This window comes from Pipistrellus kuhlii, unplaced genomic scaffold (genome assembly GCF_014108245.1).
Source record: "Pipistrellus kuhlii isolate mPipKuh1 unplaced genomic scaffold, mPipKuh1.p scaffold_m20_p_8, whole genome shotgun sequence".
In the NCBI taxonomy this organism is placed as follows: domain Eukaryota; kingdom Metazoa; phylum Chordata; class Mammalia; order Chiroptera; family Vespertilionidae; genus Pipistrellus; species Pipistrellus kuhlii.
In genome coordinates, this window is record NW_023425584.1 from 6291184 (window position 1) to 6305488 (window position 14305).

At 55.2% G+C, this 14305-nt stretch overlaps 1 protein-coding gene across 1 annotated transcript in view; it reads left to right on the forward strand.

Annotated features, from left to right (window-relative positions):
* The window catches only part of SLIT3 (slit guidance ligand 3), a 493393-nt gene that overhangs the window by 408780 nt on the left and 70308 nt on the right, over positions 1 to 14305 (forward strand). Inside the window, exon 10 of the mRNA XM_036424070.2 lies at positions 9799 to 9870. Coding sequence (XP_036279963.2) covers positions 9799 to 9870 — 72 coding nt within the window. The remainder of the gene's footprint in view (positions 1 to 9798; positions 9871 to 14305) is intronic.

Here is a 14305-nt window from a genome sequence, read left to right on the forward strand (position 1 = left end):
CTCGAGCAGAGTGGTAGTCAGCATTGACCCCGAGATCATGCTATATGACAATAACTGTTTTCATTTCTGCATTCACCTTTGGGTGACTTTATTAAAAACATGATTAGAGACCTAACCAGTTTGGCTCAGTGGAAGGGTCCCAGGTTTGATTCTGGTCAAGGGCATGTACCTTGATAGAGGGCACATCCCCACTGGGGGGTATGCAGGAGGCAGCTGATGGATGTTTCTCTCCATTGATGTTTCTAGCTCTCTATCCCATTCTTTTCCTCTCTAAAAAATCAATAAAATATATTTTTAAAAGACATGATTAGATGAAACACCTTCAAATAAGAGACACACATTTCCCTCATTTCTCTGTTTCGTCTTCTCCTCCTCCTTTCCTTTCTCCCCCTCCTCCTTCTTCTTCTCCTCATCCTCTCCTCTTTCTCCTCTTCCTGCTCTGCATGCCCTGTGTTCCCAACGATGGCCATTGAATCTTCCATTCATGCATTCCTTTAACCAATCTCTATTGTGGGCTCGCTGTGTCCCAGCCGTTCTTCTGCACTTGGGGAGCATCAACAAGTAGATAAAATTTCTGCTTTCACGGTGCTTGCATTCCAGTGGTGGGGAGAATGTGATAAACAATAAACAAAGCAGAGAAAATTAAATGATACGCTAGAAGGTGGTAGGTTCTATGGGGAAAAGCAAGGAAAGGACTTGAGGTAAATGGGACCCCAAAAAGTGAATGTGTGGAGGAAGAGTGTTGTGGGGAGAGGGAAGTGCAGGTGCAGAGGCCCCGAGGTAGGGCGTGCATGGTGTACCAGAAGCCCGTGTGGAGGAATCACAGTGGGGCGTGTCGTGGGATGACCCAGGGGGGTAAAAGGGACCAAAACATGGAGGCATTTTAAGGACTTTGGTTTCACCCTGATTGACTTACAACCGTGGAGCTTCCGTGTCTTCTTGCTCCGTCTGCTTTGCCACCTTGTCTCTGATTTCCTGTAATACTCTCCTTCCCAGCCCCGGTGGACACATCTGTGCCTCCACACCCTTCATGTAGTCCACAGCTAGCTAGCAAAGTGTCCTTCTAACCTGATCCCCTCCCCTTCTGAGGCCTTCACCCACCTTCACTCAGCCCTCCGCCTTCCTGTCAGTGAGAATCCTCAACGATTTCCTCACGTTTCACTGTGACTCTCCTTCCTTCACTCCTCCTGGTCTCCGGCTCTGGCCTCGAAGGCCCACTTTCTGTGGATTCCCTTAGATCTCGGCGCCTCTTCTGCTCATACTTCCTGCTCATTCTCTTTATTTTTGTCCTTACCCTCTTCCCCTTCTGCACCTGTTCCCTTCTCTTCTCCCTCCCGTGATTCATTCCCCCTTCTCTCTCTCTCTCCCCACCATGGTCCTTCCACTTCTCCTCCCAGCCACACTGCTCTCTCCACCCAGCCAATCTTCGCTCTTCTTTACAAGAGCCTTCCTCCTCCCCTCTCCATCATGCGAACGTAGGACCCTGGGCCTCCCGAGATGGATGGGTATTCAAGACAGGATTCCTGCCAACAGCCGTGTCATTTTAGATTCCCACGGATCCTTCCCTTCTGCCCCATCTGCCAACTTTTCCTTTGGCAGGCACAGATCCTCCCCTCGACCAGGCCTCTCACCACAGCCGATGAGAGGCCAGTCAAGGAGGTCAAGCTGTAGCCATTGGCCCCCTCCCACCCCTGACTCAGGAGCTCACAGCCTGCTCCTCGTCTCTGAGCCTCAGAGGCACACAGCTCAGGTGTGTGGGAGAGAGATTGGAGCCGTCCATGTAGGAAGTGGGACGCAGGCAGGCCACGCCACAGCCGGGCTGTTGAGCTGGCACCTGGTGGGGATGTTAACAAGCTAGAGCAGCCATTTCCAAAAGGCTCCCTGGTTAGTACTGAATCTTATCTTATTTGGGTAAAGTGAGAAAAACAAAACCAATTTGATGTTTTTTTTATTTATTTTTTTCTGTTGAGCAAAAATATTCTACTTAAAGGAAGGTCCTTTATTATAAATTCCTGGACTTCCTATTTCTGTTACTGTTGTTATTAAAATAAATAAATAAATAAATAAATAAATAAATAACCTAGCCCTAGCTGGTTTGGCTCAGTGGGTAGAGTGTTAGCCTGCGGACTAAAGGGTTCCAGGTTCGATTCCGGTCAAGGGCAAATGCCCAGATTGTGGGCTTGATCTCCAGTGGAGGGGCATGGAGGAAGCAGCTGATCAATGATTCTCTCTCATCATTGATGTTTCTGTCTCTCTCTCCCTCTCCCTTCTCTGAAATCAATAAAAATATATTTTTTAAAATATCCTTTTCTTTATAAAATGATGGTCACTGAAAGTAGAATATGTGTGAGTGTGTATGTCTTAAATGTGTTTAATTATATGTGTAATTATTATGTAATTTTAAATGCTTTGTTTCTATATAAATATGTATTATGTCTGACACAAAGAGGAAGAGAGAGAGGGTGCCTTAATTGGCGAAATAAAAGCTCTTTAACCACTTAGCCTGTGAAATCCGAAAGTCTGGGAATGACCAGTCTAGCTAGAGTGTTTCCAAAAATAAGCAACTGTCCAAAAATAAGCAGACAGCAGACAGGTTCTTCAAAGTGTGGGCCAGGGAAGCAGGCAAACCCCCACGTTCTATCTGCATCCCTCACTTGTCGCCATCGGCAAGTAACCTTTCTGAGTCTTGGTTTTCTCAACTGGAAAGCAGAGGCTCCCGACACCCCTCGTACTGATTCTTGGGGGGGGTGAGTGAATGGATGCTGTCACATGCTTAGCACTGGGTCTGGCACCGGAGTCACACTGCCTTAAAAACGACTGCTGTCGCTTTACTACTACAATTAGTACGACTGCTGCTGTGGCCACCACACTTTCATTAGGCATGGGGAGAGGTTAGAAGCCACTATAGGAGCTGGGCCTACCTGTACAAGAGGCCCCTCTGTAAAGCTAAGTCAGTGTTTTGAAAATTAATGGTGAGAGAATAGGTTGGCGAATGAGACTAGCCACTTGCGTGATGCATTGAGCCTGGAGGTGACTCATCTCCACGCACACGTATGGGGACTTGCAAATAAGGCTGCCCCTTGCCCCTGGGGCACCCAGGCCCACCAGATTGCCCAGGACTTCACGTGCTGCATTTGCCTTATTCCCTTCTGTGATGCAATGAAGCTGAGGCATCAGAGTCGGTGAGGCGAGACGCTATGGTCGGTGGGGAGAACTTTAGGGGAGACCTGCTCGCTCCTAAAGGCAACAGAGCCGGTGCTCGGGGTCCCGTGTGCGGCTCAAACGTCTTTCAAGCCTCTGAGATTGAGATGCATCGCGTTGGCGGGAAGAGCAGCCCAGCAGGTGGGGGAGGCTGACAGGTGAGAAAAAACGGGAGTGGAGAGTGAAACTACAGGCTGCACCCCAGGACGACTAGGAAGTGTCTGATTTATCCTCCCAAAGTCAGCCGAATGTGACTTCTCCTCCTTCTGCCGCCTCATGCGTGCAGCAACCTCCACAGCCATATTTCTCCCTCTCCCTCGGGAGGCTTGGCACCGAGTCAGACTCTGTACTCCCGGCTCTCCGTCCTCAGCGGGTGGTGGCGCTCCTCACCTCGGGAGGGGCTCTGTACCCGCCAACATGTTGGGTTGTGGGGAGAGCTCTCTCGTGCAAGGCCATCTGGCAGCCTCTTTTAGATGCTTTTCCGAGGCAGAGCAGCTCGGAGCGGTGTGTGCTGGTCTCCCCCCATGGCAGAGCCGGTTCCTCTAAAAATAGCTCTCTTTCCCGGAGCCCGCAGCGAGACGGGGCCCAGCCAATGTTCCTCGAAACGGAGGCGGTCCCGCCCGGCCTTTCCTGCTGCTCCCACTCGCTTCTCTGAACCAGCCCCAGCCCCAGCCGGGACAGTTCTGGGGAGAGCCCGACCCCCCATGCTTCCTGTTCTGTCACCTTCAGCCCTCCTCCTGGGTCCTCACTCCAGCCCCAGCAGGGACAGTTCTGGGGAGAGCCTGACCCCCATGCTTCCTGTTCTGTCGCCTTCAGCCCTCCTCCGGAGTCCTCGGGGCTGCAGAGGGGCCATGTGCATCCAGAACCCCATCTTCTCCCGTTTTTGATCCGTACCCTGCAGTGTCCGCCAGTGCCTCGGGCCTTCGCCAGGACAGGGCAGTGTGCTTGGTGGGAAAAGGCTGTGGTGGGCTTTGGGGTCAATTATTAGGGAAAGCACCCGGGGGGCAGTCACCCCACCCTCCACCTAGCCTCACCTCAACCCCAGTGTCCCTCCAGGCTGGGGAGACAGCTGCTTCACAAAAGCGCATCTCCCCTCCCCCGTGACACTGCCTGCAGGGGGTTGGAAAAGAGAGAGGGAACCGAACCACAGCAGCAGAAGAGCAACCAAGAGAATAGAAAGGCTGCGGGCCTTTCTGGAACCCGCTGGCTCCAGTGAGTCTTCTAAAGTCCTTAGAGCCCCAGGTTCAGTGAGTCTGCCGCAGAAAGGGGGTGGGGGGAGGACCCAGAAGGAGAAGGGAAAACAGCAGAATAAAGCAGCAGAATAAGGCAGAGCCTCGGGATAAGCAGTCTGGGTGCGAATCCTGGCTCTGCGTCTTACTAGGGGCACATTTTTCTAAATCTCCTGCCTCACCCAGTGCCCCCTTCAACAAATGGAGCTCATGGTGTCTGCTAGAGATTTCCTATGAAGATTAAGTAACGTAACATGTAGAAAGTAGCACGGCGTTTGGAATCTAAATGGGATCTAAAAAGAAAAACCGTATGTGCATGTATACATACAGGACACGATAGAGTGATTAGGCTCAAGCTCCCACACTATTTATTCTTCATTCATTTTTTTCCTACGATGAAGAAAAATGTCCCCTGTCGGAGGCCTCTGAGCATGTGTGTAGCGTAGGAGCAGACTGGGCTCTGCGTCCGTCCCTCTGCTCCTGCCAACGACGCCAGGTGCTCTGCAGAGCAGCTTAGCAACAGCTCAGGCCACAGATGCCTGCATCCTCATCACTGCCGTTACCAAGCACACAGACTCAGTGCGGATGCATAGGACTCGCTGCCTGTCTGCAGAAGCACCAGGAGCAGAAGGAGGGAAAGGAGGGGACAGGAATATGACCTTGACGCGACTTTCCCTCAGCCCTCTCCCAGGAGCAGAGGAGCACCGGGAACAGGGCTTCGGGCTCTGCGATGTTGCCCTTCTCCGGCTGCCCGGGGTGACCTTGGGGAAGGACACACACCGAATTTCCTTCTCCAGCAGGCCCTGGACTCTGAGCAAGAGCTGCCAAGTCTGGGGAAGACTGGAGATGGAAAGGCTAGAACCACTGAAGCCTTCACGAAGGTGGCTTCTGGGGGGCAGTGTAGCCCGGGGTGAAGAATGCAGGCATTGGCACCACACCACTCTAGGCTCCATGCAGGCCCTGCCATTTGCCAGCAACTTGGCATCAGGCAAACTGGCCTCTTTGTGCCACGATTTCTTCGTCCATAAAATGGGTGGATGAAGGATACCATTGCCTTGTTGGCCTGTGGAAGGGGTGAGACAAGCCCACGTGTGGCGAGCACCGTGTCTGACATAAGGAGCCCTCCGTAGATGGTGGTTGCTGCCTTGACCCCGTCACCACCAGGGGTCCGGCCCAGCTCCAGGACCTCTCTTTCCCCGGTGACTGGCAGCCCCTGGCAGCCTCCCTGGCCCGGTGTTGACTTGCATGTGGCTAGAAATATATTGTGCTCAGTCGTGAGTCCGCAAGTGACGGATCATTAAGGAAGCACCGAGTAACCAGGGCGGATCGATGCAGACCGCGCATGGCTGAGACCCCCGCCGGGCGTTCCCAGAGCTTCGCTGGCGCGGGAGCTGCTCGGGTGTTTGATTTGTGTGTTTGTTTTCACGCCGGTTCTGTCAGATCAGCTGACAGCCTGAAGGGCGCTTGCCAGACAAAGAAAGACACACGTGCCAGTTAAGTGAGACCTAAAGCAGGCATCAGACCCATCTCTGAGTGTGCCGGGTTTGGCTGATGGTAATGCTCCTTTCGTCCTCCACTCTGAGTGTTCGTGGCTGGGAGTCCGCATCTTTGCACGCTTGCTGCCGGCTGTGGGACTGGGCTGTGTGTAGCCACCTCCAGGTGAGCCGGCTGCATAGAGACGGGTGTGTATACGGCCTCACCCCCCGATGGAAGGGCCGTGTCCCAGGGGATGGGCCGGGCAGTGACTAAAAGAATGGAGAGGCCTCAGCTCCAAAAGGTCTTCAGCGCAGCTCAGCGACCGAGACGTGGCTCTGGAGCCGGAGAAACTGAGTGTGCGTCCCGCTGTAGCTCTTCCCGGCTCCCTGAGTCTGGACATGGGACTTCACATCTCTGGGCCTCGGTTTCCTCCTGTTTGACGTGGGGATGGCAAGGCTTGGCTAACATTTCACCTGGAGGTGAAATGTTAGCCAAGCCTTGTTGAGCTCAGCCTAATGCCTGACGTCTAAGCACTTATGGCTGCTGTTGTGGCTACCCTGGCCTTTACACTGAAATAACTGACTGTTCACAGCGACCCACCCCTCCCCAAGACAAACTCTGATGCCCCTGGGGTGGGGTTAACCTGCAACTCCTGGCCTTGGCATCTCGGTGGAGCTGGGTGCTCAGCCAGCACCCACGGCAGCACCCACAGCGGGAACGGCAGAGAAAAGACCCCCCCCCCCAGAGTCCCGAGAGTAGAGAGAGCACAGCCATGTCCCTGCAGGTTAACAGGCTCAGATCGGAGCTCTGTTTGAAAACCAGACCTTTGCGCTCTGTTTGCATATATTATACACATTCAGATCGCTCTTCCCTCATCTCCCACAGCCTTTGTACGAAATACCTGTGGCTACGGAGGCTGTGTGGTGCCTCCTAACCCCTCAGACTTTCTGGTGGCTTCGGGCCTCGGTTTCCCCTTTTCCTAATCTATGGAGAGGCCGTGTGATCAGAGGCAGGAGCACAGGGTGTCAGTGCTGTCCCCCCTCCCCCACACCAAAGGGGGAGGCTGTTCCCTCTCGGTTTTACTTCCCTCATTCACAAAGCAGGGCCCACCCCTTGCCTGGGCAGAGTAAGGACGGAAATAGACAATGGCCGTACATCAGCTCCACTCCATGAACAGCAGCTCTTCCGGGATGGTAGCAGTAAAGCTCGGTTCCGTGGTGGACCGTCTTGAGCTGGATTAAATCACCAGCTGAGTCAGCCCCTGGGGGCAGGTATCCCCTCCTGCTCGCGGGCTCGTCCCATCCTCAGCCTTGCACCTCCCCTAAGTGGGGGTCTGTGATTAGGAACCGCACGCCCCGTGCTGACCTGACTTGCACGGGCACTTGGCCTGCAACCAAGGAGCAGCGGGTCGGCTTGCAAAGCTGAGAGTGTTCTCATTGCTAACAATGAGTGGCTCCCTCCTGAGGCACCAACCAGCCACAAGTGGCAGGGGACTCTCAGGATTCCTGGAGAGCAGTTGCCACCTGCCTGGCGGCCTCAGAGACCCACGGAGCTGCCGTCTGAGCTGAGAAAACCCCACTGAACTCAGCTTATCTGGAGAACGCAAATGTCCTTGGAACTCCTCAGCCAAGGCCGCCTGCCTGAGCGGCCTAGGTGGGTGGCTGTGAGATCAGGCCTCTGAGACCTCGTGGCATCTCTGTGGCTCACGATGAGCCAGCCAGGTCCCTGCCCGGCCAGCCTGCGTGCACACACACACACACACACACACACACACATTCACACACATACACACACATACACACACAGACACATACACACAGACACACAGAGAGACACACACATACACACACACAGAGACACAGAGACACACACACATACACACATACACAGACACACAGAGAGACATACACATACACACACAGAGAGAGACACAGAGACACACACATACACACATTCACACACACACACATACACATACACACACAGACACACAGAGAGACACACATTCACACACATACACACACATACACATACACACACAGACACACAGAGAGACACACACATACACATACACACACAGAGAGAGAGACAGACACACACAGAGACACACACATACACACACACACACACACACCCGCCCCTCCAGTGGCCACAGAGGCCTCAGCAGACCGTGCAGTCTCGTCTGCACACTCTTCACCCGGCACCCTGGAATGATCTGTCCCGATGCTCCCTCCCTCCTCTCCCCACCCCTCCTCCGCCCCTGTCTCCCCTCTCCTCTGGCCTGAGGAGTGATTTGTCTGTGTTATGGGTCGGCCTGACAAACCCTTCCACATTAGCAGCCGAGATGTTGTTTGAAATGGGAAAATTGCTGGCAAACCGCTCCATTAGCCGTTCCAGTAACAGATCCGCCGTCCCCCGATGAAGATGAGGCCGCGGAGGCACAAATTAATACGACTGTCTCCCCCTCTGCAGCGGGGATTACTCTCCAAGATGAATAGGTCCGTCCCGGCCAGGAGTGTGCAGCCACCAGACGTGGCCTTGATGGGAGCTGGCTCCTCCCGTGGCTTCTTCCTACCCACCCCCACCCCCCACCCCCGCACCTCCCCACACACCCTTCCCTGTGTCTTCCCGCTGAGGTTTGGGGAGCCCCCACGCCAAATGAGGAGGTGTGGAAAGGATCCGCACCTCGGAGACAAGGGAGATGGATGAGGGGAGAGGCTGCGTCCTCAGCCTGGGCCGGGCCATCACTCAGCTCCTCTCACAGAGGCCGCCTCCCGCCCAGGCCTTCCCCGCCACACCTGTTCCCGGTGACAGGAAGGCATTTGAGAGACGAAAGAAAAAAGAATGAACGTGTGTGCGCTCGCTCCCCACGGCCCCTACCCTTCCACGGAAGCTCTGGGCCCTGGGCCTGCGGCAGCTCTCGTCTTCCCAGAGTGATAGGAAAGGACGCATCTCAGGGGAGTCTGTAAGACATGAGAGCCCTAGGTTGGAGCAGCTGCCCGGGGCAGTAAGTGGTCCAGCCAGGTCCCCTGACACCGCTAGGATGATGAATGTCAGGCAGGAGCTAAAGATGGGAAGCCTGTTCCTCCAGCAGATTAGAACAGCCCATTAAAAAAACCAGGAATAGCCTGGCCGGTGTGGCTCAGTGGTTGAGCATCAGCCGATGAACCAGGAGGTCACGATTCAGTTCGTGATCAGGGCACATTCCCAGGTTGCAGGCTCGATTCCCCAATAGGGGGCGTGCAGGAGGCAGCTGATGGATGACTTTTCTCTCATCATTAATGTTTCTATCTCTCTCTCCCTAGTCTTTCCTCTCTGAAATCAATAAAGATTTTTTTTTTAAAGAAAGAAAGAAAACCCCAGGAATAAATATTGAGTCATTAGACTATTCACCTGAAACTAATAGAATGTTACTAGTATATGTCAATTATTCCTCAAAAAAGAAATAGAAAAGAAAAGAAACCCAGACATGGAGTCAGCCACCATTGTATGTGCCTGTCCAGGACCCCATGGCAGGGTGGCAGTGCTATGTGAATAGTGACACTTCCACCAAGCGTGGCTGGCTCGGTCCTTCGCTTTTTACTCTCTTCTCTCTCCCCTGACTTCCCGGCGCTCTCTCTGTTACCCCCGGAGCTTTTTCTGAAGAAGTTGTTGCCTGGAAGCCAGCTTACGATGAGCAGGAGCCGGGTCCTCAGGGCATGTCACCTTTCTAGCCCCAGACGGGTGCCCCATGCAACAGAACACCCTCTCTGGCTTCTGCACCGTGCCTGCCTGGCCTCCTTGACCCAGAATATGCACCACCTGCTGCGAGGGACCCTCCTGTCCTCGGAGCCCTCAGCACCCCGGGTGGTGGACGGACGGCTAATGGACTCTCCTCTGCTCTGTTCCCCAGACGCCTGGAGCAGAACTCCATCAAGTCCATCCCCGCCGGAGCCTTCACCCCGTACAAGAAGCTGAAGCGAATGTGAGTCTGCACCCGGCACACACGGGCCCACACGTGTTCAGCTTGGGGGTAGCATGTCATGTGTGGTGGGCAGCCTGCTCAGGGGGCAGACATATCACGTTCCCCGGGCAGTGCCCTGAGCCTGGGAGCTGAGGTTCAGCAGTGCTGCGTTCCGACGGGGAGGGAGAGGGTCTTGGCACCCACACGCCTGGTTGGACAGCGAGGGCCGCTCCAACTAGAGCAAAGGAAATGGTCTGGGCAGGAGTGGAGGGAGCTCCTTTGGCCTAAAAGGCCGTCACCTTTCCCGTCGCTGCGTGGCTTTGAGATGTGGACCTAGAGTAGGAGCGTCCGTGGAAGGTGGCGGTGGCTGTGTCGCTCTGCAGCACTGTCACCAGCATTGCTACAACCACGCACAGCCATTCAACGCGCACCCGCTGGGCGGGAGGAGCTGGGTTAGAGTCTTCGGGAGGCACATGAACTGAGGTGATCTCCCGCGGGGCCTCCGTGTCTGTGAGAGCACGGGCGTGAACTGCAGCCCTCAAAGCTGCTACGCACAGAAAGTAAAACCAGGGAAGGGAGGGGGCAGAGAGTGACGGGCTTCAGGAGGTTTGTCCTGAGGCCTCTGTGTGCAGGGGGCCGAGCAGGGGAAGTGAGTCATGCCAGGCTGGGGGGGGAAGGATGCGTGGAAGGCCGTGGGCAGTGTGCATGGGTGTTTGTGCGAGGGAGTGTGGGTGGGGGAGTGCAAGGGGAGTGTACATATGGAGTGTGCATGAGGAGTGTGCAATGAGGATTGTGCATGGAGAGTGTGTGTGGGGAGTGTGCATGGGGATTGTGCAATGGGGAGTGTGCATGGGGAGTGTGCCTGGAGAGTGTGTGAAGGAGTGCGCATGGGTACCGTGCAATAGGGAATGTGTGTAAGGGAGTGTGTGTGAAGGACTGTGCATGGGGAGTGTACAATGGGGATTGTGCATGGGGAGTGTGCATGCAGAGTGTGCAAGGGGGGTGTGGGTGGGGAGCGAGTGAGGAATGAAGTGGTGGGGACAATGTTGGAGAGGCAGGGAAGGCCTAGATCCCCGGGACCCTTTCTTTAGACTATGGTAAGACCTTTCTATTCTTTCTAAGTGAGATAAGAAGGTTCTTATCCTCCAACCCTATGCCTTGCCCACGGTTACCCCACCATTGCCGTGACCACCTTAACCAGCATCACTGCCACCATGACGTGCTCTGAACACCTGGCCGCCCCTTCCCTCCCACAGCAGCACAGAGAGCCAGATGGCCCCCTCCCGCCATTGAGGCAGCATCAGCACCACCCTCCCCATCACATGGCCCTGTGAGCACTGCTCTGTGAGCCACCAGGCCAGGCCCTCTGCAAGGGGCTAGTGGGGTTCAGAAATGGCCCATCCATCCCATCATAGAAGCTACTCAGAACCTGGGGGTGAGGAGGGGAGACAGATGACACCATTCCCTCTTCCGGGCTAAGAAATCATTATTCCAGCTCAACCATCACGGTGCCCTTTCCACTGCACTTACTCCCTCTGCCCCCACAGGGAGGGGAGAGAGGCAGGGGGGTGTGCATGGATTGGTTGTTCCCTTCCACTCGGGGCTGAAGCATCCATTTCCCAGGAGGACAAGGCCCACGTTAAAGAGGTTACGTGCCCGCTGACTCCTTTTATGTCAAAAATATACACCTGGCGAAGTAGTGGCTCTGGTAGGCTTCACCCTCAGATCTCAGGAAGCCAACTCCCCGTCTCCCTGGAAATCCAAACCAAACGGGATCTTCTCCTGGTGCAGTTCCAGGCATGGAAGCCAGCCTAACGAGGCAGCCCTCGCACTCTCTTCCCTCCCCTTGGCAGCAATCCTGCCGGAGGAGCTGGATAAATATGGGCCTTAATATTTAAAACCCTGGCCCATTAATCTCCTGGCTCCCTGCCTCCCCAGCTCACTCTCCATAACATCCCCCCCCCAATTCATTTTTAAAGCCCAGCTTGATTATGCAGCCAGATAGTAATTTCAGTGACGAATGGCAAGTTCCGTCCCTGCCCAGCCTATATATCTCTTGCGTGGTTTCAGTTCCCGCTCTGCTTTTTGGTGAAGTCCAGGTAATTTAGAGCTGGACTGTGTGCTACTGCCCCGTCCTCCCCCTGCTGGATGTGCCGTGATCTGTGGATGCAAACTTCAGAAGGCCCGCTCGGGCACGCCCTGGGAAGGGACTCTCACTTTCGATCACTTCTCTTGATGTTTATTATGATACCCCTTCTTCCCCGAGGAAATGGGAGGGAGGAGAGACCACTCAGCATTTCTCTCCTGCTGACATGCGGTGGCTTGGGGAGAAGCAGGACCCCTGGTGAGGACGGGTTTTAAAGCCCTAAGAATGAATTCCTCCTAGGTGTGCATGGCAAGTAAGTCTCTATTCGCTAGCAAACCTGGCTTCCCCTCCACCGCCTCCTTCTCGTATCTCTAATATAATAATAAGACGACGGTGAAGAATTCTGCCTAAATGAATGGCTTTGTTCCCACCCATTTCCAGTGGTCAGCTTAGTGTAACAGCATTTCCGGGTAAAAACCTGTATCCAGGTGGAGAAGCTGTTTTTAGGGAAAGTCAGGGGCACCGGAGAGGACCCCGGGCCTGACTGGGTTGGGTAGCTGGTGACCCTGGCCCTAGGGACGTGCCTTTGCTGCCCGGCTGAGCTGAGCTCTCCACTGGCTCCATCTCAGGGAGAGCAGAGTCCCTCGGGCTCCAGCCCACCTGTCACACACCTTTCTCTCCCGCTGATCCCTGTGGGCCCTGGAATCGGCTCCTTCTGTCCCAAACTGCCTGGGAAGGCCACGCCCTCTCCGCCTTTGCGTTTATAAGTCCCAGGAGGCTGGGTGGGTCTGAGAATGACCAGATCCTAGGACACTATGGCCTGAGGCATGACTCACGGGCCACCTGCATGGACAGCACCTGGGGATTTGTATGCAGCTTTCTTACCCCGACTGCCCAGCCAACCCTGTCAGACTCTGCCTTTTAATAAACACCCCGGTGACGTTTTTGAGGTGGAGGACTACCGGTCGAGAGTCTGTCCTGGGACCACCCTGGGTGGGTTGGGAGGGGCTGAGCACAGAGACAGGTGGGCATCCTCTGCCGTTCGCGGCTGCCTTCCTGTCCAGCCCCGCAGCAAGCCGCTCCATCGCAGTGAGAGCAAGGCGGGCTCCAGGTGCCAGCTCTGAGCCTGAACAGCCCCGTCTGGCCACTCCCGGTCCCCTCCCTTCCCAGGGCTGCCCCTTCTTTCCCACAGAGTTAGGGATGAGGACGAAGTGACCACCAGAGTCAGTTCCCACCTAGACTCTTCCTTCTCCCCACCACCTCCAAAGCCACGAGACATGCACCTAGTGCTGTAGAGGCTGGGACCAGGTCTCGTTGGGGACTGGAACCCAACTGGCCCCAACAAGGCTAACTCAAGGCTTCCCCACTGGCCACAGAACTGCATGCTGGGCGTCTGGGTACCTTGGGGGGATGTCTAGGATCAGGAGAAACAACAACAGTAATAAAACAGTTGCTCTCGGGCCTGAACGCAGACCTTGCGTGCTCGCCTGAAATTCCTTGCAAGGCAGCCGGGCTGGAGGTGAGCGAGCTTAGGATAATCCGGGCATTTGCTTGCTAAGACCCTTAGTCAGAAACGGAGCGCCGAGGAAAGCTGGGGTAAGCCGACGAGTTCGCAAGTACAATCGGTGGATTTGTCAGAGGCCGTCTGGGCAGCTAAAGAGATAAGCCCGACAGCGATGCCCAAGACGCCTGACCTGTGAAGTGTCTTTCAACCTGCGGGCCTTGGAGGCCAGGAGGGGAGGGAGCGAGGCCGGGGCGGGGGCTGTGGGACTCTGAAGGCTGTTGGGAGGAGACAAGCAGAGCAGGAGGGGGCAGAAGGCAGTAGCTCAGGAATCCACTTGGATGTGCTTTCTTCTTATTCCCATCTCCTCCTCGTTGACCCACCATGACCCCAGCTGCCCCTCTTCCACGCAAGAGCAAGGACCTATTGATTTGTTTTGTTAGAGAGAAGGAGCGGGAGGGGTTCCTTGTATCTGAGATGGGAGCATCTCCCTGTCCAGCGACAGGAGCCTGAGGCCATCCCAGAGCCAGTGGCCTGAGAGTCTTCCTCGGTAAAGAGCCATTAGCAAGAGCTCAAGGCCGGTGCATAGTGGTCGCTGGGTTGCTCAAAGGTCCCTGGGATGCTCAGAGGTCCCTGGGATGCTCAGAGGTCCCTGGGATGCTGGAACACAGCAGCCTCCTGCTCTGAGGAGGCCCCCAAGCCCCTCCACCAGCCAGGCCAGGCCAGCTGCCTTCTCACACAGCCTACCTCTCGCTCACAGTGTCACCGAACCTGGCATCGTGGGCTAGGGCTGCTCCTGGGCAGGGAGCACTGCCATTGCCAAGCCCAGGTCTGAGCGCCGTCTAGTGGGAACCTCAGGATGAGTTGCT